This window comes from Thermomyces lanuginosus, assembly GCF_041956635.1.
Source record: "Thermomyces lanuginosus strain ATCC 200065 unplaced genomic scaffold VTN49scaffold_19, whole genome shotgun sequence".
NCBI lineage: Eukaryota > Fungi > Ascomycota > Eurotiomycetes > Eurotiales > Trichocomaceae > Thermomyces > Thermomyces lanuginosus.
This window is the reverse complement of record NW_027192353.1, coordinates 485,574-510,580: the sequence shown is the minus strand read 5'-3', so window position 1 is coordinate 510,580 and position 25,007 is coordinate 485,574. Positions and strand designations below refer to the sequence as shown.

Genomic DNA, 25,007 nt, shown 5'->3' with positions numbered 1-25,007 from the left:
ATATGGCATTAGGCGAAATATCGTATTGCTTTGAGAACCGGAACATTGATCTTGCGGGACGTTTGCAAGGACACTCTGGGCTTGGGAGACGATCCGATTGACGCACATCTGGACCCTTTGGCTGAAGGCTGGCATGTGGGTTGTCGCTCTGAGGGAATATACTGTATACAAGGAAGATCATGTTATGAAATTGGCACGGCTCTGCCACCGCAGAGGGTATCATGATCATCACCGAAGCCGACTTGATACCGAGTATTCGTGGGAATTCGATAACTCGATGTCTTCTGTGATCATGATATCCCAAGGTTATCGGAAAACCATAGCCCACTGTTCTCAAAGATGAGATCTGTATCTACCATCCAGGTAGCAATCATCAGGCTCTCCTAAGTTGGCAGACGGGTCCTTTGTGTCCCAAAGCCCCATTCTAGTGGTTCGTTGGCTGACCTATGGTGTTGACAGACATCAGCCACCGTCTGAAATGCAGGCTGAAGGAGGTTATGTCTTCCGCTTCCAGATCGACGTTATTTGAGGTCCTTTTCCAAACCGGTGGCGCAGTCTGTTTCACTCCGCAGCTTCTACAAATAAAATGCGGCTCTAAGTATCCGCCAGAGTCCATGAGTGAGAATGGCCAGGGCAATCAAGGTTCCAGACCCTACGATCCACCGAGGCAGTTACTATGTATATTCAATTCCAAGGAGAAGACGAGTTCTTCGGTGGGAAATCTAGTACGGGGGACCGATGATGGTTCATGGGAAATCTGACCACTGATGTCACAGGGACTCCGCGAATCCGCCCTTTCTGACGCATGATGCCAAGACACCAGAGGATTCGCTTGCCTCATTTGCACAATGCACAATTGCACAATCCACATGCAACTCCGCAGCCGAGATTTAGCCGGACGCGGTGATTGGCTCCGGGAAATCAACAGGAGCAAGGGAGCAGAGCGCTGATTGGCTGGGTACCTGGCATCGAGCCGCGAACTGCGCAAGTGGAGTTGGGCTTTTCGGAAACCAATTTGGAAGATCGCTATAGCCGGTCCAATCAGATCTTGCAGATGGATGGTTCGTGAGATCTGGCCTGCAGCCACGCACCGAAGAAGTATTGCTGCCACGCACCTCTCCTATTTCCCTCCCTTTCTTGGCGCCAAATTGTTGCAGCCACGCACTGGGCTGAGATTGCCACGGACTAGCGCCAATTAACGAGATGCAGGAATTGGAACTGCCTGTTGTTACTTGTTTAGGACTCAAGGTTCAGACTGGAGAATCGCTCAGTCCCGTGGCTCCGCGGACGGTGGCCCTCTCTGTGGCCCAGCGCCTGGAGAGTCCCCCTTTCTGCGGTGCCCCTGAGAGAACCTTGGCTCACCTCCTTTTCACTCCCTGAATTCTGGCCCTCTCCTTCTGTTGTTCCCTTCTCTTAACCTGCTTCCGACCCCAGACGCTCTTTTTCGTACTTTGCTTCCCAGTCGCTCGTTTATATTCGTCGCTGCTATTTGCTCCGGAACGTCAAGGGCCAATTCGAGGTGTGATATCGCTGTGTAGGTAAGGCTTTTCGATTCATTGATGTCTTCCCCATGGCAAAGATCCTCTTGTTGGTGGACGGTGGATGATCCAGCCATTGTGCGACGTGGACCCGGGTCATCCACGGAGGATCAACGGATGATCATTCCCTGACTCACATCACGCTGAACTGCGATGCGGAATCTGACTGATCGAGACAAGTAGATTGCAAACATCATGAAGCTCAGCATTGCGGTCGCGCTCGCCGCGGCAGGGTCCCTTGTGGCCGCGGACGCCCACCACGGACATGGCCACCGCCATGCAAAGCGCAACGTTGTCACCACGATTGTCCCGGGTGCAACGGAGACGCGCTATGTCCTCGATGGCACCCCGATCCCCGAGAAGGAGGCATGCGAACGCGTCAAGAACGGCGACCTCCTGTGGGCTGACGGTGAGGCTCCGGCCGGTGCTTGCCAACCGAAGCCGAAGCCCACGACTACGCTCCCCGTCAAGGCTGGTGTGTTCGCCGAGCAGAGCTCGTCGACCCAGGAGCAGCCGAAGCCGACCAAGTCGGCCTCTTCTTCTTCCTCCGGTGTCAAGGGCCTGACGGCTCCTTTCCCGGATGGCGAGATCTCGTGCGATGAATTCCCCTCTGATTATGGCGCGGTGCCGCTGGACCACTTCGGCCTGGGTGGCTGGATCGGCATTCAGAAGTTGACCATGTCGGGTAACTCGGTTTCCCGCATCGACACTGGCATTAAGGGCGACAAGTGCGGATCTGGTCCCAACCAGGTCTGCTCCTATGCCTGCCCGCCGGGCTACGGCAAGTGCCAGTGGCCCGAGTACCAGGGTGCTAATGGTGAGTCCGTTGGAGGACTTGCTTGCAAGAATGGCAAGCTGTACAAGACCAACTCTGCTTGCGACACCCTGTGCGTCAAGGGCATCCGGGCTCTCACTGTCAAGAACACCCTGTCCGAAGTTGTCTCCGTCTGCCAGACTGACTACCCTGGTATGTTCCTTATATGACATCCATTGTCCTGGACTCTAGTCTAACTCTGGCCAGGTACCGAGTCCGAGAACGTCCCGAATGAGTTGGCGCCTGGCGACGTCAAGGAGCTGTTCAACCCCGATGCCGCTACCTACTACAAGTGGAAGGGCAGCGACACCTCGGCTCAGTTCTACATCAACCCCCCTGGCTATGACGCGGAGACTGCCTGCCAGTGGGGTGACTCTAGCCATGACTATGGCAACTGGGCTCCGATGAACCTGGGTCTGGGCTACAAGAACGGCGCCACCTGGGCCTCGATTTTCCCCAACAAGCCGACCACGGACAAGAAGCTTTCCTTCAACGTCAAGTTCACTGGCTCCATTAGCCAGGAATGCAAATATGAGAACGGCAAATACTACTCTGACTCGGGAGTCAGCGAGGATGGCTGCACTGTATGTTCCTTCACCACGAATTTCATCCAGAAGACGGTTACTAACTTTGAGCACAGGTCATGATTCCGGACGGTGAGGAGGCTCAAGTCATCTTCTACTAAGTCTATGCACACCTGTTGGGAATGACGTTCCGGGCGCTCCTCCGAGCCTTGTACCTTTATTTTGGGGTTGATACCAGCCGTGCCTGAGGCATTGATTGGCTCCTTATATTATACCATTTTGCACATGGTTCTCTTCGCTTGTATTTATTGTCAATATCAGCCGTTCTTAACGATTGTGTTTTTGGGAGTTGGTTTTCCGTTGACATTGTTTTGATGTACAAGTATCGCTTGCCTGAGGTACATAGTGTCCCAATGCATTATTGTAATCTATTCCTGAACAAGCAGTTGCAAGAGTCATATTCTGACTGGTTCCTCCGAGGATTCTCGGCACTTGGCAAGTGGCTTGGCATCTAGAGTCACGTGACGTACGACGCGCGCGCTCTATTTGGACGGGCCGAGCGCGATCCCATTGGCCCACCGCGACTCTCTAGATACTCCTCGACACCCCCAGGGCGTCCATTCCTTGCCTCGATGACAACTAGGAGACGTGGTTGAAGTGCTTTTGGCCTCTTTGCATTTCATTGCAGGAGCGTGAATTGGGTTCCCTGCAGAGATATTGCCTGCCCCTGTGCGCGAATCGGCCGTCTCCGGTCGCGCCAGGCGCAGTGGATCTGGCCGAACGCGTCTCGGGTGGACAAGGCGTGAAGCCCGTCTAGAAACGAACTTTCATCTATCCTAAAAAGTTTCGCGCATTCTTCCTGCTCACCACGCGAGGGTACGCTCCCCAAATTTTCCCGTGGGAACCTTCCAACCGCGTTAGTTTACCCTTGCCATCCTCAGACTACCTGTCTCTCCCTTTCCTTGACCCTGCTCACGCGTCTGTACTGGATATCCCGTCTCCTTCATGCCCGCCTTTGCCTTGAATCATTGCTAGGAACACGGGGTCTTTCATTCACGTTGATCGTGGGAAACGAAACTGACTCGAACGGGTTCTCCCGTGAACAGTGTTTGGGGACGCCGGACTCGGAACGCCATGGAGTCCTCTCCCTCGCGGGGCCCGTCAGGCGCCCTGCCTGCCGCGGGCGTGAAGCGTCCGGCCACGTTGCTGCCGGCCTTCGAGCCTCTGAGCTCCTCGCCATCGCTGCCCCGTCCGACCAAGCGCGTGGCACGCGACAGCGGTGACTATCCCACGCCAATGCCCACATCCTCCACGCATTTCATGTCGTCCTCGCCGCCGCGGGTGTCCTTTGGTCGGCCCGCGTCGCAACAGAAGCGGCCCGGGTCGATGGCTTCGGAACGCGTTCCGCTGTCGAATGTTCCAACAGTAATGCTGCCCGAGTCGGGGGAGTCGATATTAATGGGCCGGTCCAGCGCGTCGTGCCACCATCAGCTCTCCACAAGTCGTCTCATCTCGCGTGTCCACGTGAAAGCAACTTATAAGCCCTCTAGCAACCCGTTCGACCGAGACCGCGTCGAGATCCTATGCATGGGCTGGAATGGCATTCGAGTCTCCTGCCAGGGGAAGACATATGACTTGGGCAAGGGGAAGACTTTCACGTCGGAGATTCGAGATGCAGATATCATGATCGATGTGCAGGATGCGCGTGTTCTCGTGCAATGGCCGCGCCGGGACCGAAGAGACTCGGACTCTAGCGAGTCGGATCCAGTCTGGGATGAGAGTTCACCGCATCGCAACTCGCCGTCGACGCGCCGTCTCGGTAGCCCGCTGCGAGATCGGCACCCACTGATATCACCCGTGTCACCATCACCAGCTGGACGCCCCGTTCTTCCCTCGTCGTCGGCCCAGCTCACTCCTAGCCGTTCGCACAACCCGATTGTGGTGTACGAAGATCAGCAGTCTCCGACGCGCGGCAACGACACGCAGGGCAGCACCTCGACCTCGACCCAGCCTTTTCAAGCCTCCATGGAGAGCCAAACCCATTCTCGTCCGTCTAGTTCAGCCCTGCAGGCTCTCTGCCAGCAATCCGATGATGAATTCTCGGACCATGACGAGGAAAATGATCCGATCGTCCATTCGTTTGGTCCGTACGGTGCCAACCTTCTTCCTTGGATGGCCTCCATCAAGACGGAAGACTCCCCTCTCCGTGTTCCTCGTACTCGTGCGGGGGCCACCTCTTCGACTGGCACTCCGGCTCCGCCGACGGAATTCAATCAGCCGTCTGATAGCGTTAGCAAGACCGGGGAATCGAAGGAAGACGCCGATGCTCCCAAAAAAGAGGAGGACGAGAGACAGTCGATCATTGAACGGATCCAAAACCATGCCATTAATCAGCTTGCCTTCTCTCGCTTGTCATCCACCCCTCTTTCCACGATTGTCAACAACCTACCAGCCGAGCTCTGGAAGAACGAGAGCAACCCAGCCGCGCGATTCACCAAGGCGGAGATCCAGAGCCTGCTGGAACAGGTGAAGTGCATCGGCGAAGTCCGGCGTCAGGGTAAGGATGCGGCCGGCAAGCCTCTCGAGAGCGAGTTCTACTATATTGCAGACCATGACGAAGATGAGATGCGGCGTCAGGCTGTCGTCAATGATCTTCGCAAACCCGGCTTGCGAAACTGCCGGAAGCAACACAAGGTGAGCTCCCCATTCTTCATTTTGCGGTCTAGGGTGGGTCAGATAATTGACTCATGCTCGCAGCAATACTTCTGGCGCAAGCCCAAATAGATAAGGTGCAAATGTCATTGTGCCCAACCTCCAAGTGATGATGACGACACTGGACGGAAGAGTTGGAACGACGAGGGGACCTCGGCCGGTCAGATCTCGATCCATGCTGTACAGTTCTGTCTATAGTTTTGATGTCTTCGATCCAGAAATAGCATTGCGCGGCGTTGATGTTTTCTTGAGGATGGAATGAATTGATTGATGTGTGAATGGTGAGCGTTTGATGTCATGGGCCCGTTGACGGGGCCCATCCTGACCGCCCCATGTCCCTCAATGTTTGTTGGTCCCTTGTATATGCTGTTTTTCACCGTCCCTGCAGCCCCGTCCCTGTGGCATTCTTCTTTTTCCTCGCGTTGTCTCTCTCCAAGTGATCGATGTATGATTAGCGATGTCCCCCAGAAAAGTACCTAAGCGACAGTTTCAATGACCATTCGCAAAGTATATTAATCTACCAAATCGCTACTCCACTATGAATCATAATGTGATAGATTACATCCCGCTATAGCGAAAGCTTCAGTGAATCAAGAGGAAAGCCGCTCATGGATCGTGTGGATGTTATTTCTGCCTGAGGCATTCAACGGCGTGGCGACCGAATCCGAACAATGCAAAGCGGCACAGTAAAACCGCCTTCAACACCCTCTAATCCAGTATCAAGCCGGCCAAAACGAAATAAAGGAGAAAAGGGAGGGAACTTAACTCAGAACACGTAACCTCGCCCTTTTTCTTAATGTTTCCCTGTCCGGCCATCAATGTGGCGCACCGCTTATGTGTGGTATTTCCTCTCTGTCTCTCTTGGCGGCCCTTAATTCGATTTCGATAAATGAGAAACGGCGGCGTTGAACAATGGACCACAAGAAGAAGCGTATGTTTTCCCTACCGGGCGTTTTGTGCCGGACAATGCAGGACTGACGTTGGGGGGGTTAGGGGAGCTCCGTGATCTCAATGAGCGGGCTTGGTCTGGTGATAAGAGTATGCGATGGGAGATTTTTCTCCGGAAAAAAGAGTCAGTGATGAAGATCGAGGATGGTTAACCATGCTTGTTAGGTGTTTTCACCGTGAATTCCTCCCTCGATTCCTCCCTGAAGAAGAACACTGCATTCATCAAGCGTCTGCGCACCGGAATCACCGCCTCGGCCCTTCCCACGTTCCTCTCTGATATACGCACACTGTCCTTGCACAAGTACTTGTCGGAAATTATCTCGGCGTGCTATGAGGGTCTCTGCAAGCTCAAGTCACCTGGCGAGGTGGCGGCCGGTGTCGAGATTGTCAGCGCACTGCACCAGCGCTTCGGCCCGGATGAGTTCACCAAGCAGATTGGGTGGCTGCTGGGCCGCGGGCTGAGCTCGCCGGACAAATCACAGCTCAAGGCCCTCAGCCAGGAGGTTCGTGAGCGTGAGGAACGAGAACGTCTGTCCCGGCATCGTGTGCTTCTGAAGGTCGTCACGGAGCTCTGGCTCGTCGGCGTGCTGAGAACCCTGGATGATATCGAGAAACCGGATGACGTGGGCGCAAAGTCGAGAGATGGAGCTGCTGGGAAGACCGGCGAGGCGTTGTCGAGGTCGCGCCAGGCGGCAGCCGCCAAGGCTGATCCGGACCGGGAGACGGATCCGTTTCCATTGGAGGTGCTCAAGGATTTGCTGGGGTATGATCGGGAGCATGTGAACCTGCCGCTGGCGGTGATCTTTGTCAAGTCGTTCAGCTGGGATGTCCTCGGCGTGAAGCCGGCCGAGGAGGGGCGTAAGACCGTGAACGCTGAAGGCGGGACTGCTGCGGATACAGCAGCAGCGCCTACGGCGGGGGAAGGGGAGGCTGAAGCAGATAGTAATAATATGCTAGAGGAGGAAGAAACTCCCTTGACGCCGGAAAAGCTTCGTCAACGGTTCCGGAGTGTGTTGATACGATACCTGGAAGATGTCAAGGCACATGTCGTGCGCGACCACCAGGCACTCATTAAGCAGAGCCGGCGCAATGCCGAGGCTTATGTCAGGAGCGGTGAAATCTTCGAAGATCGGCAGGCCAACTTTGAGAAGCAGTCCAAGGCGCACGAGAAGCTGGTAGCCAACTGTCAGGTTCTCTGCGATGTTCTGGGCGTGGAGATGCCGAACTTGTCGGAAAAAGAGGCTGCTGAGACGGCTGCGGGTGGAGGTATTGGCCTGGTCAAGACTACCGAGTATTTGAGAGGTCAAGGTGAAGGCCCGGGCATCTGGGAGGATGAGGAAGAGCGACGGTTCTACGAGAATCTCGTTGACCTGAAGGGGAAGGTTCCGGCTGTACTTTTGGAGGACGGGAAGAAGAAGAAAAAGGCAGAGGGTGAAGATGCGGCTAAACAGGATAAGGAGTCGTCGGAAGATGCTACCCAAAAGACAGGTACGGAGACAGAAGCCGAAGATCAGTCGGCTTCGGTGGTGAACAAGTCGGTGGGCGCCCAGGTGGACGCCCTTCTTGTCCGACTGCCCGAACTTCAGACGAAAGCTCAGGTCGATCAGTTGGCGCTGGACTTTTGCTTCCTCAACTCCAAGGCCTCTCGTAACCGGTTGATCAAGGCCCTTCAGGATGTTCCAAAGGGTCGCACGGATCTGCTGCCGTTCTATGCGCGTCTCGTTGCAACCTTGGGCCAATACATGGCTGATATCCCGCAGAACCTGATCAGCTATCTCGATGAGGAGTTCCGGAGCCTCCAGCGCCGCAAGCAAAAGGATTTCCTGGGCCAGGTCCGCATGATCAACATCCGGTACCTGGCTGAGTTGACTAAGTTTGGCGTCGTGCCCGAACATGTCATCTTCCACTGTCTCAAGGTGTGTCTGGATGACTTTTCGCGCACAAATATCGAGATCATGGCCAATTTGTTGGAGAACTGCGGCCGGTATCTGCTGCGCAACCCGGAGACTTCTCCGCGGATGGCGTCGTTCTTGGAGGTTTTGAACCGGAAGAAGTCGACCACGCATTTGGGTCAGCAGGAGCGCATGCTCGTGGAAAATGCCGTCTATTACGTCGATCCTCCTGAGCGGCCTGCCATCCAGCAAAAGGAGCGATCGCCGATGGAGTTGTACATTCGAAAGCTGATCTACCAGGATCTGAACAAGCGCAACTACACGAAGATCCTGAAGACGATCCGCCGGCTTCACTGGGAGGAGCAGGAGGTCGTTGACGTTTTGGAACGCGTCTTTAGTCGACCACACAAGGTCAAATATGGCAATATCCACCTCCTGGCCATCCTGATGAGTGCGCTGTACCGGTACCACCAGAGCTTCGCGATCACCGTTGTGGACAATCTTCTTGAGTCGATCACTCTGGGCCTGGAGCAGAACGACTTCAAATTCAACCAGCGACGCGTAGCCGAGGTCAAGTATCTTGGCGAGTTGTACAATTACAAGATGATCGATTCGCCGGTGATTTTCGACGCACTTTATCGGATTGTGACATTTGGGCATGGTATGTTTAATTAATCATCATCGCTAGTAGAAGAGCCCGATGCTGATCGAAACAAGAAAATGGGACGCCAACGCCGGGCAAGATCGCTCCTCTTGATCCGCCGGACGATTTTTTCCGGATTCGTCTGGTGTGCACAATTCTCGATACATGCGGGATGTGCTTCGACCGCGGTTCGGCCAAGAAGAAGCTCGACTTCTTCCTGACCTTCTTCCAGGTAACGATCCCTTAACCTGTATGCATAATCGGCCACCGCTAACAAACGTAGTATTACATCTGGACAAAGGACGCGCTTCCGATGGATATAGAGTTCCTCATCCAGGATACGTACAGCATGTTGCGGCCACAATGGAAGCTCGCCGCCGATCTCGAAGAAGCGGGACGATTGTTCAGCGAGGCGGTTGCGCAAAACTACCAAAAGGCTCAGGATGGCGACAAGGCTATGGAGCCCGACGACGAGGAAGTAGAGAGTGTCGCATCGGATAATGACAACGTGGACGAGGGTATGGAAGACGACGTGCCGGATGCCGACGAGTCAACTACGGAGGAAGAAGTACGTTTAACCCCCTCTCGTCTGTAAATTGAGTTTGAGTACTAACTGTGATTAGCCATCACCTGAAAACGAAGAGGTTCACGGTGTCGAGTCCGAGGAGGAGCAGATCTTCGTTACTCGTCATGAAGAGGAGCGCGATCCAGAAGCAGAGGCCGAATTCGACCGTGCGTTCGAGAAGTTGATCGCGGAGAGCCTCGAGTCTCGCCGCTTTGAGCGCAAGACGATGTTTGACGTGCCGCTGCCGATGCGACCGCGCCAGCCGGCGTCAACAGCGACAGACGAAGGCGGCGAAGGGCAGAGCCAGAAGAGCAACACGATGGCCTTCAGCCTGATGACGAGAAAGGGCAACCGGCAGCAGACGCGCACGATCGAGCTGCCGTCCGACTCCAGCTTGGCCGTCGCCATGCGCACGCAGCAGCAAGCCGACCGGGAGGAGCAACAGCGGATCAAGAACCTTGTCCTGAACTACGACCATCTCGTTGATGATGACAGCAACGATGGTACGATTCCTTCGACTTCCCCGTGGGAGTGACAAATGCTGATATATTGACATACCCCATAGGTCTCGAAAAACGCCCATCAAACCGCGACGCTAAGATGGACAAGTCGAGTAACACGCGGTCTGGGTTCCGGGCACGTCGTTTGCAACTTAGTGATGTGGACTGGTGATGGATGATTTATGACCGCACAATTACGATTTTTCGTCCGTACGTCCGTCCCAGCCGTCCTCGACGAGGCATGCTCCATGGAGCCCGGCGGTATATATGCCGACAAGGAGGATGACAAGCCAAAGCAGACTGGCCGCAGCGTATGGGTCTTAGGAGGCATGCCTTGAGAGTCCCCTGCAAGAACCACAGGACACACGGGTGGAGCGGGACTCGGGGTTAGGAGTATTGTGTCCACAACCTCGGCATGCATATCACGTATCGATTACGCATGGACTATGGACTATCATGAACCATTATCAGATGAACATGAGAAATGAAACCGTTGACGCTATATGGAACATATAGTACACAAGTAGTGGACAAGTGCAGTACACGGATAATCTATCCATCTATTTATAATTTCTTTTTTTTGCCCAGCTCATACTGTCCATGTGTCGACAGAAGGGAAAGAGGGATCGTTACAGGAATTACGCCTTCGACTCACTGGGTGTAGTTTCGGGGGTAGTGGATTCAGCGGCAGAAGGCGCACGTATCGATTCTTCCGTCGTGGACGAAGAAGGCTGCTCCGTCGGAGCGGATGTCGAAGCCGGAACGGACTCGGCGGCGGGAGCATCCGCCTGAGTCTGGGATTGCACCTCAGCTTGTTTCTGTCGATCTGCCTCGGCAATCTGCTGCGTGAGTTGCTCGTCCACCTCTTCATCATCCTCAAGTTGCGAGCCATAAACGTCTGGGTGCTGCCGGAAGCAATCTTGCATGGCCCTGTACCTTGTCAGCATTATATCATCTCGAAAGAAAGGGGGGGAAAAGGCTTGACGAACTTGAATTTATCAATGCAGTCCATGCCCTTCGGCTCCTCCTTCGAGTACACAAAGCAGCTAAACGCCGCGCGGAACTCCTCGCCGCATGGTCCGTAGGCCATGCCGCCTAGGCAGGGGCAATCCCAGTTGATCTCTCCGGTTTCCGGATTAAAGGCGGCTTGGGACTCGTCATGGTCCTGTAGTCGGGCGTCGGGTTGGGGTTCTTCTTCATCTTCTACTGTGGGGGTGGCAGAAGGCGGGAGGAGAGAAACTATCTTGCCCGTGAGCAAATTTCTGACTTCTCTTTGAGTAAAGAGATAGTACATACAGGATGGCTCCTCGGCAAAAACGGTACTCGTGTTGTAGTAGTAGACCGCAGCGCCGGCCAGACCCAGTCGCACGAGGAGGTTCTTCCAGCTTCGCGATTTCTGCGCCGGGGGTGCAGTGCTGAGCAATCGTCGTGAGGATGCAATTGCTGCTTGTTGTAGTGGTGAAGATCCGGCTCCGATGATGCTGCTGGGACTAGGGCGAGCGGATGCTCCGCGGAGCAGATTTGCTCGCGCGCGCGCTCCTCGCGAGAACATGGCAATCGAATGGAATTCGGAAGGACAGAAGATGGAAATTAAACGGCGACGCCAAACTCCAAGAAAAAATAACGAGAGAATGAGAGGCTGTCAATCAGCCTTTTGACGTAGAGCTCCAAAAGAAAGGTGATTTTTAATCATCGCCGAACGGCACGGAACGGAGAGAGATTGCGAACGATTGATTTGGGTTTAGTGTGTTATTTGCGGGTTATCCGTAACCCAGGTTATGAATGGTTATCCGGTACGATAACCTACATCTACACATCGACCCGGTTCCTCCGAACTGTTATCTGCATCTGCGTGCCATTGTATTGCGATATGGACTGGGACCCAACGCAGTTCTTTCGCGCAGACTCTGCGCCTTCCTCTCCTTATGCAATAGTGGTCCTCAACCAGCCTATTAATGAAATCGCATTCGATGCCATTCGAAGTCATGGTACGCTGGCCCCGCCACTCTAGGTACGAGTATCTTGGATATGCTAACAAGCAACCAGCGAGCTACGTTCTTTGCGCCGACGGCGGCGCAAATAGATACTACGAGCTGATGAAGAGCCGGGGGCGAGAAAACACAGATGTGCGTCCAACAGACAATCAATCAAAACCAGTAATCAATCAAGTCTGCTAAAGCTAAAAGAGAATCCCGCCGTCTCCAGTTGCCGTCCGCGATTCTGGGAGACCTAGACTCTCTGCACCCATCTGTCCGGCAGCATTATGCCGCGCATAATGTGCCGATTCTCTTGGACAATGATCAGGACACGGCCGATTTTACCAAGTGTCTGAAGTACCTCCGCGCGCATGCGGGGGCAATTACCCGCGGCGAGCAGCCATCACCGCATCGAGCTGCAGAGTCAGCGCAAGCCCTCTACGTTCAGTCTGAGGAGTCATCAATCTCCTCGGATACTCCGGCGCTCGATGTCCTCGCCATGGGTGGCCTAGGTGGTCGCGTCGATCAAGCGTTCTCCCAGATCCATCATTTGTACTACTTCCTCAACGAACCCTCCAATTCATCCGGAAACCGAATCAACCTCTTCCTCATTTCTGAGGAGAGCGTATCGTTCGTACTCCCGCCGGGCGAACACACAATCCATACCCCGCACACCTGCCGTTCAGATCTTCACCGTAACCCTACCCCTGCGGAGCACAATGGCTTCCTCCTCGCCGAAAACGTGGGCATTATCCCGCTCCACGGTCGCACAGCGCTAACACTGCGCGGTTTCGAATGGGATGTTACCGACTGGGTGTCTGAGATTGGCGGCCAGTTAAGCACGAGTAACCACATCAGGGCTGATTCGGTTCAAGTGTCCTCGTCACAGAGCCCGGTGCTGTTCACTGTCGAGTTGGCGGAGAGGTTCAAGAAGAAGGGCCGGTAGCATGAATGCGAATGATTTGCTTTCAGAATCGTTATCATCACGTAATATAACTCAAAATATATTAGCACTTCAATCGAGTCATTGCGTCCCAAAAATCCATAGGGTTCGGAAAAGGTACTCGTGGAGCAATGTAGAAGGGGGATATCATTAAAAACAACAGCGGAGTGAGCAAGCCTTGGAACCAAATATCAACGCCTGCCACGAAGAACATACAACAACGTCTGTGCCCAGTCTATATATACACCAGGCACGGCCAAGAAAGAAACAAAAGCTAGCCACACCATTCCATCCGTCCATCCAAGCCAAGACGATTCATCCAAACACAAAACCGTCCCGAAGAAAAACAGAACAACAAGTCAAACAGCAACAACAACAGCAAACCAACAAACCATAATCAACAGTTATAGCTTTCGTCATAGCCTTTGCTGGACATCGTTCTTCATCCATGTTTCACCATCTCACACCAGCCATATCGAGTTACTTCTTCAAAACAGCATCGTACAAGCTGGCAACGACGCCGATTACGGCCAGGGTCACAAGCCCCGGCCATTGTCCTGGAATAGCCGTGTTCACCTTGTCAACAGTGAAATGGTTGAAGACGTCCCAGAAGGTGAAGTGCTTGGCATACACCAGGTACGCCACCAAGGACTTGGCAATGTTGTACACCAGCGGGTCGAATGTAGGTGCCGCGGCGATCGCGGCCGTAGAGCGCCGCGTGCCGTAAGAGTGGCTTACTTGTGCCCGGTGGCTCAGGTTGATAAAATAAGCGACCGTCAGAGGGATAGCCAGGGAGGTCAGAGCCCACAAGATGACCGGCGCCCAGAACGCGCCTGTGACCAAAACAAACAGGTCGGGAACCCTGATGGCGAACTCCGGCGTGCGCAGCGCGCTGACGGCCGGAACCGTGGCAACGTACCTCAGCGGCACCAGCTCGTACGCCAAGCCCAACACCTCGACGGAAATGATGATCAGCTCAATGGCCTTGATGCTGCTCAGCGTCTCGCGCAGAACGTCCGACCGCTCCGACACGCCGGACTTGTTCCAGGCTCTGGACAAGTTGCGGCGCACTTGCGCGGTTTGTCGGTCGACGGCGCTGGCAATCACGGCCGGCGACGGAGGCAACGAGCTGGCGATTGAAAGTGGCGAACGAGCCGGAGTTTGCGTCACCGCGGCGTTGGTCGACGACGGAGTCTGACTCTGAGTCTGAGTTTGAGTCTGGGACTTGTCTTGCCCTTCGTCCTCGCTGTTTGTAGTTAGTATCTACATCCAAGCAGCGATGACGCGTCGCGTTCGAGGAAAAAGAGTGAATTTACCCCTCAGGTTCGTTAGTCCTGCTGCGTCGCACCGGCCGTTTGGTTTCTTCCGGAGATCCATCCCGCTTGGGTTCCTTCTTCACCGGCGACGAGACCCGGGCCGGCTGGGAAAGACGACGATAGTAGTCCGCCAAGCGCTTGTCACCGGAGAAGATGGCCTTGTTCTCGCGCAAGTGCGCATCCAGAGCGGACTCGAGATCAGCCTTTTTCAAGTCTTCATAGCTGTTTTCATCAGCAATGGTTAGCAAATTCTTGTAGCATACTGGAGTTTTCGTCGGGCGCGACTTGGGAACGTACCCCTTCAGATCCGAGATCTCAGCAAGGGTGGTCAATTCGGACTTGCGCAAGCTGCGCAGATAAGGCATCGTCGAAGACATGGTGAATTAATGATCGCGTGAGCCACGCGACTGCTGTGAACTCAAATTTATGTAATAAAAAACGCAATACCACGAGGGTGGACGCGAGCACGAGGGGGTGAGAGGGGAGATGCGCTCGTGGGGAAAGGCGAACAGGGCCAAGCGGCTTTTGTTTACTTTTCGCCGCGCTTGCTTCATCTTGGCGTGTTTTCATAACATCAGCCTGAGTCATCAGAACGAATTAGTAACAATCACGTGATATTAACAAGCCACGTGATTAACGGACAACCACAAAACACGGAGCCATTAGGGAGCAATTAGTCTATTACTGTAGCTGTCTTCGGGCGAAGTATAGCCTATAGGAGAACATCATGCGAAGAAGTATAGTATTCGTCTATCTATGGTACAGGTCTATATACTACAAACGCCGACGTAATCCCGACCATGCCGCTGAGATACATGAACAAAACAAACCCAAACAATGTACAGAGCGCAGAGCAGAGTCTTGGAATGCATTACTCTTGTCGAGCCTGGAATGCCTCAAGCTGCTTGAGAAGGTACTGGTACAGAACCAGCATGATGCCGCTTTGGACACTGGTCCAGACGGCGCGTGGCCCAACGCCGCGGAACCAGCCAACAAGGCCTTCGGTTTGGTAGATCATGCGAAGTCCGGTGACAACGGATGACGTGTGGAGTAATGGCGCGCCGGCAGAGACAGTCGAGGTGGATGGCGAGGAGGTCGAGATAGGTCGTGTGTGGGTTTTAGACGTCGAGGGTGGAGATGTGGGAGAGGTCTGGCGCCTTGTCTCTGAGGACGATGATGAAGGCCCAGAGGTGCTTGGATTCTGTTGAGTCTGGATCCGCGTCTTGACCACGTCCAGCGGACAGGTCAATACGCCCGCCATCCCACCCGCAGTTGTTGCTGTCAGGATTTCCAGGCCGATGCCGATATCTCTCGAGCCTACCCACTTCTTGGCCCAGTTTTGCTCTTGTTCGTAAAAAGCAAACTGGAGTGCCGAGAACGGCAAGTCTCGAAATATTGTGGCTTTGTAGCCATAGAACATTGCCCCTACTCCCTCTTGTCGGAGAATTGTCCGGAATGCATCCAGCGTGGACCGATAATTATACCCGGATTTGAAGTAGGGATTGTTATATCGGCCCTGAAGTTGGAGCCGTGTTTTCAAGACTTCCGACGGGACGTAGATTACTGAGGCCGCAAGGTCCGCAATGAAACCTGTTGATAGTCAGGCTCGAAATTCGTCCGGAGTAATAGACTTAACCCACCACTCGTCAAATAGGAGACACTAGGAACGATGCCTGCATCGATCATATGTCTCTTGGTATATTCGTAGGTGCCGAAGAAAATGACCGTGCCGGGAAACGAACCCAGTAGGGCTGGCGTTACGCCGCTGTACAGACCTCTTCGAATTCCCTCTTGTCGCCAAATGGTCAGATAGGTATGCGACATGGTCGTGTACTTGGGTGGCATATGCGGGTCGCCCTGCTGCCGTGTCTTGACCGTATCGAGGGAGTGCATGAGCATGTCGCCGCAGGTGCCTCCGGTACCACCGGCCAGCATGGCCTGATCAAGATATCAGCTTAGACAAACGTCAAGCGAATCAACCGGAGCAAAGATCCATCGGAAAGAAAAACCAAAATCAAACACAAAAAAAATAAAGTGCCGTCAGAGGCATCCACATACATGAAGATAAGGTGGTCGGTGTTCCTCTTCCTGATCTCTCTCGACTCCCATGCTTCCCGCGACCTGCATGGCGAGCGCAGCTGGATTTGGTACGCCATCTTGTGGCACGGACGATGATATTTGCGCGGATCGGTCAGAGGCACCGAAGGCCCGGGGGTCGGCGTAAAGATTTGTCGACGTGGAGTCAATGCTCATTGCCAGAACGAATGGGATGCCCTATCGGGCATAGGACCAAGCGGTGGTCGACTCAGGAACGTTCTTTGTGAGCCAGTCCGCAATGCTGGATGCCTGGATAGAAGTGTGCCACCGCTGGACACAAGAATTTCGACAATTTCGGGACGGCAGGTTCACAGACGTATCAAAGGAAGGAGACGACCGTAAGCAGACATAATTAAAGCTCAAAAACAGTCTACCGTCTATTAGTCTGTTCTGGCTGGAATTTGAACCAATATCACTACGGAGCAGTTGGAACAGAAATTTGGTGATAAACGCAACTGTTTGTCGTCCAATCGGAACACTCGCTTTCTCCGAAGTCACGTGGATTTTTGAGTTCGGAGATAACCCTAAGAGCGTTAGGTATGGGGAGGCTAGTCTACCGGTATTGATCTGCAAGAAACTGCTGTCATACTCGCCTGGTCACTTCGGTGAGCACTTCACTCAAAAAATGCACAGAATGACGTCGTGCACGGCAATTTTCACAATCATGATCTGGCCATCAAATTCGAGTAGCATTTGACTCTCACGGGCTACGTTTTGGGCAACTTCTAGGCTACTGACAATGCCGCATGCTCAGTTCCGTCAGCGGAAGCAACTATCAGATAAAGTTGAGAGCATACTAGACTCTATTCTTCGTCAATCAATTTTGTTTTGCAGATCCAGAACAGTGGACCAACGCCACACCTCAGAGCGAAGCATTCGATAGCGTACATGTTTTTGGAATCAACCCTAAGGGCCATTACTCAGCGAGAAATTGAATCGCCGCCCTCCACTGAACAATGAGTCCAATGGAACCGAGAAAAGAGGGGGCGGTAATAATGCATTGACGGCTCAGGGTCGTTTCCAGCAGTAAGAATGCATTCAGAAGCCAATCCTCTGAGCGCCATGGTCCAGGAGCAACTGCACAATTTCATCCTGTCCGGCATCAACAGCAGCCTTGAGAGCAGAACCATATAAACCACCGCGTGTGTTGACATCAGCGCCTCTCTCCAGCAAGAGTTGCACAATTTCTTTGTCTCCTCCAAAACAAGCAGCCTGGAGAGCTGTACCATATTTACCACATTGTACATTGATTTCAGCGCTTTTTTCAATCAGCAGCTGCACGACATCCTTGTTACCCCAGTAACAAGCGGCGTGAAGAGCAGTACCATATTCACCACCTTGGACATTGATATCGGCGCCCCTTTCCAACAGAAGCTGAGCTACTTCCACGTGACCCCTAACGGAGGCAGCCTGGAGGGCATTGCCATAGTATCCACCTTGCGCGTTGACATCAGCGCCGCTCTGCAGCAAGAGCTGTACAATCTCAATGTGACCTTCGAAACATGCGGCTGTAAGAGCACTCCCATCATGTCCACCCTGTGCACTGGCATTAGCTCCTCTCTCCAGCAGCAGCTGCACTAATTCTCTGTGGCTCCCCGAGCAGGCGGCTTGAAGAGGACTGCCATAATAACTGTCTTCGGCATTGACATCGGCGCCTTTATCTATTAGCATCTGGACGACTTCCTTGTCTCCTCGGGCAGAAACGGCACAGAGGGCATTTGATTTCTCGCCACTTGGGGTGTCGACATCAGCGCCTCGCTCCAGCAGCATCTTCACGACTTCCATTTTTCCATTATTGGCAGCAGCATGGAGGGCGTTGCCATAAACACCGCCGTGGACGTTGACATCAGCACCCTTTTCCAACAGTATATGCACGATCTCCTGGCCTCCGCTATCACTGGCACAAGCAGCCTGGAGTGCGGTACAGAATTCACCTCCTTGTGCGTTGACATAAGCGCCATGTTCCACCAGCAACTGTACAACCTCCATGTCGCCCCACCTGGCGGCAGCTTGGAGAGCATTGCCATACTGTCCACCTTGTGCATTGACATCGGCGCCATTGTTCAGTAATAGTTGGACTAGCTCCTTCCTGCCCCCTGTCGAGGCAGCTTGGAGAGCATTGCCATTCTCTCCTCCTTGTGCATTGACATCAGCGCCTCGCTCCAACAGCATCTGCACAACCTCGATATCGTTCCTCTTGGCAGCGGCCTGGAGAGCAGTTCCAAATCGACCCCCTTGTATGTTGGGATCAGCACCATGCTCCAACAGAAGTTGAATGATCTCCTTGAACCCAAAATGACAAGCAGCGATGAGGGCACTTCCGTAAGGACCCCCTTGGATATCAACTTTAGCACCATTTGACAACAACAGTTGCACTAATTCTTGATTACCACGAGCGGAAGCAGTTTGGAGAGCAGTGCCGTGGTCGTCAGCCTGCGAGTTGACATCGACGCCGCATTCTAGCAGCAATTGTACGATTTGCGGCGTGTTCGGGTGGTCCCAAGAACAAGCAGCAACAAGAGCGTTGCCATAATGGCCACCATGAGCGTTGACATCAGCACCTCTCTCCAGCAACAGCTTCACCACATCCTTGTGGCCCTCAAAGGCAGCACCCTCAAGGGCAGTGTTGAACACTCCGCCTTGCACATTGACATCAACGCCCGTATCCAACAACAACCGAACCACCTCAGTATGGCCGCAACGAGCAGCAGCAGACAAAGCATTGTCGTACCAGCCACCGTGTGCGTTGACATCAGCACCTCTCTCTATTAGAATTTGGGCTATATCCTTGTGGCCACGAGAAGACGCTGCCTGGAGAGCATTGCCTAACTTCCCGTCCTGCGTGTTGACATCAGCACCCCTCTGCAACAAGAGTTGCACAATTTCCTTGGCTCCTTGATGACAAGCAGCCTGAAGAGCTGTTCCATATTCACCACATTGTGCGTTGATTTCGGCGCCCTTTTCTATCAGCAGCTGCACTATCTCCTTGTGGCCTTCGTAAGAAGCGGCTTGAAGAGCATTTCCATAGACTCCGCCTTGCGAATTGACATCGGCACCTCTCTCTAACAGTAGCTGCACAATTGTCTTGTCACCTCCTCGAGCAGCAGCATGAAGAGCGTTTCCATATTCCTTGCCCGTTGCATTAACATCGGCACCTTTTTCCAGTAGCAGCAGCACTATTTCCTTGTGGCACCTTAGAGAAGCGGCCTGGAGGGCTCCTCCATATTCACCACCTAGTGCATTGACATCAGCACCTCCTAACAGCAACTGCAAAATTTCCTCGTGCCCCTCACAAGAAGCAGCTTGGAGAGCAGTCCCGTATTTGCCGCCTCGCGCATTAACAGCTGCGCCCCGCTCCAACAGCAATTGCACAACTTCCTTATGGTTGTTATGAGAAGCAGCCTGAAGAGCGTTCCCATACTCGCCATTTTGCACATTGACATCGGCACCTTCGTCCAACAAAAGCTGCACAATATCAACGTTACCCCTAGCAGAAGCGGCCAGAAGTGGGTTGTCAGCGTGATCTTGAGCATTGACATCAACGCTTCTCTCCAATAGCAACTGCACCATCTCTCTGTCTCCATTGTAACAAGCAGCTAGGAGGGGAGTGGCATAATAAATGCTGCCCTCAACATTGGCATCAGCGCCGTTTTCCAATAACAGCTTCACAACCTCTAAATGGTCTCCACGAGTAGCAGCTTGAAGGGGAGTGCCATAAAGGTGATTCCGCAGATTGATATTAGCACCTGCCTCTAGAAGCAACCGCGCTATCCCTGTGTGGCCTTTAGCAGACGCAGCTTGAAGGGCATTGCCGTAATAGCCACACTGAGCGTTGACATCGGCCCCTCTCTCCAGTAACAGCCGCACTATGTTCTCATATCCATGAATGGAAGCGGCCTGAAGCGCGTTCCCATATTCACCTCCTTGCGCATGGATATCAACACCTTCTTCCAGTAATAGCACCGCCGTTCGCTCAAGACCGCATACCAACGCGTAATATAATGGAGCTGCCATAGGGCTAGTGGCTCGTGGATATGTAACAACGGGCCGTTCAGGGTCGAAAAGAAGGCCCCAAACTCTATACGCTTGGTCTTGATGGAGGAAGAAATCCAAGATGCTTTCTTGCACATCCTCTTCGGTCTCCGCAGCCTTCGCGTGGTCCGTCCAATATTGTGCTGAGTACTGCGCCAGCGGCATCCTGTCCCTGATCTCTGAAACTGGAATTTGCTCATCCACGTAGGACAAGTACTCCATACAGATCATCGCCATCCTGCCGTGTGCTTTCGACATGTCCAACCGGCCTTGCCACCTACCCTTCTTCTCGGGATGAATCAAGAATTCTCTTGCTGTTTGATGGATGAACGATAACGTTGACTCATGCACACTGATAAAGTGACCACAGAGATCCTTGACCATGTTCTCAAACTTCCCTCTAGGCCACATACTGGATTCCAATGCGGCATACGAGTCGAACCGCCCTTTCTTCAACGCCATTGTCAATGCCACATTCGCTTCGTCAAGGGTCAACGGGCGTGCCGCAGCCAGAACAATCTCGAGAAGAGTTTGCGTATGCAGTTCATTGTTGCTTCTCTGCAAGATCTTTTCGTATGCTTCGGATACCTCCGAAGGCAGGCCAGAAAGAAGTACTTCAATGTCTGACAGTCTGCCGTATTCACTGGGGCTCTGAGCCTGAAGAATTCCGTAAGCTCGAGCCCAAAGATCGAGCTCCTCTTTGGGCCGGGGAAGGGCGACTTCTGTAGTGTTTTGTTGGGTAGCGGGGTCTAGATGGAGCGAGGAGGGAGGGGTATCTGGGGTAGATGAAGCAAATGCAGCCTGTCCCGGAGAGCTCTGGGAGGCGGGTCCCGTGGTGGAAGTCTGAGCCTGGTGAGGAACAGATGCCGTTGAAGACGCTGCACTAGGAACAACGTTGTCCTTAGAGTCTTCCGAGTTTTCAGTCTTCCTGCTCTTCCTCCCCGATTCGAACTTGGAAAAGAACGTCATATTTTTTCGTAAATCTCACTCTCAATCCCGAGATCAATTTGTTGAAGAACCACAGGGAAGCAGAACGGGCCTTGGTCTGCTGAGAACAGCAATGCCGTACCGCCTTCAGCCAAAGCTACGGGAAAGGCCAGCTGTGCGATTTAGCGACTGGGATCGCTCGTAGATCAGCTGCCGCGCCAAGGGTTGAATACTACAAGCGCTTTAATCATTCATCGAATCATTGTTGTACACTTTAACAAGGGAACATTGGTTTGTTGTTAATTGATTAGAGCAGATCCCGATTCTACCTTCCCAAGATGTCCGGTGTCATTATGAATAGTAGATTAGTAGATAGTCCTTACCGAGGGCTAGGACTGGTTTAAATTGTCTTCAGAGCGTGTGAACCTGAGAGCCGTAAGTTGTGAACCACCACCCATTGTTGTCTGTTGCGGCGTCAGCTGGAGGCTGGGAAGCTGGGAGCCTGGAATGCCGAACCCCCGAAACCGTACTCGTACTCCGCACCTACTCCTTACTCAATGGATGTGAGAGGGGCCATGCCTTATCCGGTCTAGCGCGCCGCCTCCCTAGGGCTTAACCCTATGACCCACATCCAGAGTAACTGAGCTCCGAGTAATCAGAGGAGTTCAAGAGGGGCTTGAGAGGTGAACTCGGGAGGAGACAATTCTCTCATTAGAGAGAGTGTGTCTCTTCAGTCTTCCTCCTTAGCCCACTTCCGGGATAGTCCTTCTGTCAATGGATAAGCGGGAACGAGCACTTGGGCGCATATTGCCTCTGTCACGGCCATGCTGCCAAAATTGCCTTTCCAGTGGGGGGCTCGACTTCTACATATTTCCACGCATCATGCGCTGTGCCGACAAGCCAATCATACGTTAACTTGAACGGTCAATGCGATGGCCATTGTCCGAACTCCCAGGAAATGGGCATTCGAGTAATCGAATACTATAATGGTTACGCACTTAAAGCAGAAATGGTTTTAATAATGGTGTATGGAGATTGTGTTTATATACAGGGCCGTTTTCGAACTAATTATCGGAGAGCTGGTTGCAACAGCCATAAAGTCTTCCAACTCGATTTTCTGTAATCACCTTAACGTACTCGGTACTTAGGCTCGGTGTTTATATGCGCATGCGGATGAGCGTCTGGGCATTGGTCCTCCGAGATTCTGACGATATTCCTGCTCCTTTGCGAAGATGGAAAGGGTGAATGCATTTAGGGCGCTCATGGCGAAATATCTCTCTGAGGATTGGACAGAGCAACCGGGGGCATATGCGCATACCAGCATGCGTTAATGAGTCGGTGAATGTTGCTGGAGGGTAGAGCGAGTCTAAGCAATTGAAGCATTCCCCGCGGCTCACGTACTCTGTCTAGCCGATTGGTCACCGCATCTGTACCGTTGTATGTCCCTTTGGAGGAACCCATGTCTTTGCATGTCATTCCACCTGCCAATCAGCACTGCCGGGTAAAACAGCCCCTGCTTCCCCGGCGGCCCGGCCCCGAGCCCTAACTTGGTAACTACTTAGGTTATGCCTGATAGTGAAAGGGTTAAAAAGGCCGCAGCTAGAATCGCTTCGTAGCATATCTAATTCAAGTCTACAAAGAAAAAAAAAAAAATATGAAAACCGATGCGTCGTGCGTGGCGGCGGTGAAACTCCTTGAGATATGTACCATATGGAAAACCGAAAATATGTACATAAGTAGTCCATTCCAGATTTCACGTTGGTCAATTCTCAGGACGCTGGCCATAGACGACATAACTGCAAGTGCCATCCGTGATCAGCCCATATTCAAAAAGTGTCATTGCTTGAGAATTACTCGACGGCACTCACAGGTCTGCTATCATGTGAACACTGCGGTTCCGGCCGTCCGCCCGGGCCCTACTGGCAAGAGCAATGACTTCTTCTCTTGTCCACTCCTTGTACCGCGTCAAAGCCGCCAGCGCTCCGGCCTCAAAGCCGGCTTCAGTCCCGGCTTGCATCCAGGTGCCGATTTCTTTCTGTACGAGGACGTCAGTTACTTCTGAGAGAAAAAAAGAAGGGGACGAACTAACAAAATGACGATCCTTTGGCCACACTCCGTAAGGTACTTGAAACTTCTTCACTTGGATGTTGACAAAGCCAGCATCTTTGAACCACTCCTCCAATTTGGGCCCCGGACGGACTTCATAACCCGCTTCCTCAAAAGCCCCAGACACTTCGTCGTAGTACTTTTGGAGACCAGTACCGTTAAGACTGCCATCTTCCGAGTAGGGGTAGCCATCCCAGTCCTGAAATTCGACCCAGCCACCGGGCTTGACTGATCTGTATTTTGTTAGAAGGTCAAGAATGATAAAAGGGAAGGTTATAACTTACCTATAACACTGCTTGATCAGCCTTCCAAAGTCCCTAATTGAGCAAACTAGATTTCGCGCATGGATAAAATCGAATGGGTTCTTCTCATATGCCCACTCCGACTCAATATCATCCACCAGGAACTTTACGTTCGGGGGAACCCTGCCAATGTGTGTCAGTCGAGCGTCTTGACTCCGAAACTTTGAATCGCACTGACAAAGTCGGCTGAGTTGGGCTCAGATCACAACCGATCACCTGGAAACAGTACATCCAGTCTCAACATACTGTCCATCTGAGATTGTTCCCGAAAGTATTCTTTACCTCAGCTTGGGGGTGTAAATCCGCTACAATGAGTGAGCTTCCGTATCTCTCAACGGGAAAATACAGCAAACTTACCAAAATCGATAGCCCAAATACCGGTCCCAGTTCCCAGATCAATTACCCGTTGAGGGTTCTTTATCGGAGCAAGATAGAGTTTTCGGTGTAGTACCTGGAGACAAAGCTCATGCACCATGTCCAGACGATCATTCTCCTGTTCATCATTGGGGAGCAGGTACGCTGTGGAGTTCCCGTCAGTGGACATATTTGGGCGGTCAGGGAAGAAAACTCCAGATCCTACATCCATCCCGATATCCATGATATCGACGACCATTCTCATGACGATACTCGAGCACCGAGGAGGTCAGTGATGCGCTGTATGACGATCTACATGTCAAAGCGCATGAGTGAGCATGGTTTGGATCTGGGGAGCCAGGTGTCATATCACATACAGTTCATCGCCATAAGATGAATCATCCTCATACTGTGCAAGTCAGCAACGCGCTCTGACATACGTAAGTGGAGGTGTCCTACCGAGGTGTCGACTTCAACGTTGACGGCTGCGTTATTGTTGGCCATAGCGGTTGGCTGTTCCGAAATTGTGAAATAACTGGTCCCACGTTGAGCAAAGCCTTAAAAATGTACGAACGTTAAGTCCCTATGCAGGACCGTTCCAACCCGTATCCGAGAATTGATTACAACTGTCAACAAGGTGCTTGTAGATCGATTGTCTGTAAACATCCGGGCGCCCAGAGTCAATAGGAAGCTATTTATGTGTGTGGGTGGATAACAACAAGATACTACTACTATTTCCGACACTCCGACCACATTGCTGCGCCTTTGCGAAAATGGAAGCAGAGGTTGCCTCTTGGGGCAAAATGGTGACATGGGCG

General features: G+C 52.8%; 10 protein-coding genes across 10 annotated transcripts; 4 read left to right on the top strand and 6 right to left on the bottom strand.

Annotated features, from left to right (window-relative positions):
• Positions 1-1,236: 1,236 nt before the first annotated feature.
• On the bottom strand, positions 1,237-1,615 carry VTN49DRAFT_794 (uncharacterized protein; the record flags this gene model as incomplete). Its single annotated transcript, XM_069416264.1, has 2 exons — positions 1,237-1,383; positions 1,451-1,615. The coding sequence occupies 2 exons, from the start codon at positions 1,613-1,615 to the stop codon at positions 1,237-1,239; spliced, it is 312 nt and encodes a 103-aa protein (XP_069271154.1).
• Positions 1,616-1,733: 118 nt separating this feature from the next.
• VTN49DRAFT_793 (uncharacterized protein) lies at positions 1,734-3,037 on the top strand (the record flags this gene model as incomplete). The annotated part of the gene is made up of 3 exons (XM_069416253.1): positions 1,734-2,505; positions 2,560-2,936; positions 2,993-3,037. 3 exons carry the CDS (start codon positions 1,734-1,736, stop codon positions 3,035-3,037), a joined length of 1,194 nt encoding a protein of 397 aa, XP_069271153.1.
• Positions 3,038-4,010: 973 nt separating this feature from the next.
• On the top strand, positions 4,011-5,660 carry VTN49DRAFT_792 (uncharacterized protein; the record flags this gene model as incomplete). Its single annotated transcript, XM_069416242.1, has 2 exons — positions 4,011-5,570; positions 5,634-5,660. 2 exons carry the CDS (start codon positions 4,011-4,013, stop codon positions 5,658-5,660), a joined length of 1,587 nt encoding a protein of 528 aa, XP_069271152.1.
• Positions 5,661-6,500: 840 nt separating this feature from the next.
• VTN49DRAFT_791 (uncharacterized protein) lies at positions 6,501-10,308 on the top strand (the record flags this gene model as incomplete). The annotated part of the gene is made up of 7 exons (XM_069416231.1): positions 6,501-6,519; positions 6,582-6,626; positions 6,702-9,089; positions 9,146-9,303; positions 9,355-9,639; positions 9,695-10,139; positions 10,202-10,308. 7 exons carry the CDS (start codon positions 6,501-6,503, stop codon positions 10,306-10,308), a joined length of 3,447 nt encoding a protein of 1,148 aa, XP_069271151.1.
• Positions 10,309-10,774: 466 nt separating this feature from the next.
• VTN49DRAFT_790 (uncharacterized protein) lies at positions 10,775-11,688 on the bottom strand (the record flags this gene model as incomplete). The annotated part of the gene is made up of 3 exons (XM_069416220.1): positions 10,775-11,066; positions 11,126-11,375; positions 11,433-11,688. 3 exons carry the CDS (start codon positions 11,686-11,688, stop codon positions 10,775-10,777), a joined length of 798 nt encoding a protein of 265 aa, XP_069271150.1.
• Positions 11,689-12,006: 318 nt separating this feature from the next.
• VTN49DRAFT_789 (uncharacterized protein) lies at positions 12,007-13,058 on the top strand (the record flags this gene model as incomplete). Its single annotated transcript, XM_069416208.1, has 3 exons — positions 12,007-12,124; positions 12,183-12,262; positions 12,342-13,058. The coding sequence occupies 3 exons, from the start codon at positions 12,007-12,009 to the stop codon at positions 13,056-13,058; spliced, it is 915 nt and encodes a 304-aa protein (XP_069271149.1).
• Positions 13,059-13,535: 477 nt separating this feature from the next.
• VTN49DRAFT_788 (uncharacterized protein) lies at positions 13,536-14,748 on the bottom strand (the record flags this gene model as incomplete). The annotated part of the gene is made up of 3 exons (XM_069416197.1): positions 13,536-14,301; positions 14,372-14,593; positions 14,669-14,748. 3 exons carry the CDS (start codon positions 14,746-14,748, stop codon positions 13,536-13,538), a joined length of 1,068 nt encoding a protein of 355 aa, XP_069271148.1.
• A 494-nt stretch (positions 14,749-15,242) lies between these two features.
• Positions 15,243-16,624, bottom strand: VTN49DRAFT_787 (uncharacterized protein; the record flags this gene model as incomplete). The annotated part of the gene is made up of 3 exons (XM_069416186.1): positions 15,243-15,961; positions 16,012-16,309; positions 16,430-16,624. 3 exons carry the CDS (start codon positions 16,622-16,624, stop codon positions 15,243-15,245), a joined length of 1,212 nt encoding a protein of 403 aa, XP_069271147.1.
• An 882-nt stretch (positions 16,625-17,506) lies between these two features.
• On the bottom strand, positions 17,507-21,469 carry VTN49DRAFT_786 (uncharacterized protein; the record flags this gene model as incomplete). Its single annotated transcript, XM_069416175.1, has 1 exon — positions 17,507-21,469. The coding sequence occupies one exon, from the start codon at positions 21,467-21,469 to the stop codon at positions 17,507-17,509; it is 3,963 nt and encodes a 1,320-aa protein (XP_069271146.1).
• Positions 21,470-23,189: 1,720 nt separating this feature from the next.
• Positions 23,190-24,693, bottom strand: VTN49DRAFT_785 (uncharacterized protein; the record flags this gene model as incomplete). The annotated part of the gene is made up of 10 exons (XM_069416164.1): positions 23,190-23,223; positions 23,296-23,462; positions 23,517-23,766; positions 23,818-23,958; positions 24,014-24,051; positions 24,118-24,140; positions 24,193-24,354; positions 24,416-24,501; positions 24,567-24,598; positions 24,649-24,693. The coding sequence occupies 10 exons, from the start codon at positions 24,691-24,693 to the stop codon at positions 23,190-23,192; spliced, it is 978 nt and encodes a 325-aa protein (XP_069271145.1).
• Positions 24,694-25,007: the final 314 nt, after the last annotated feature.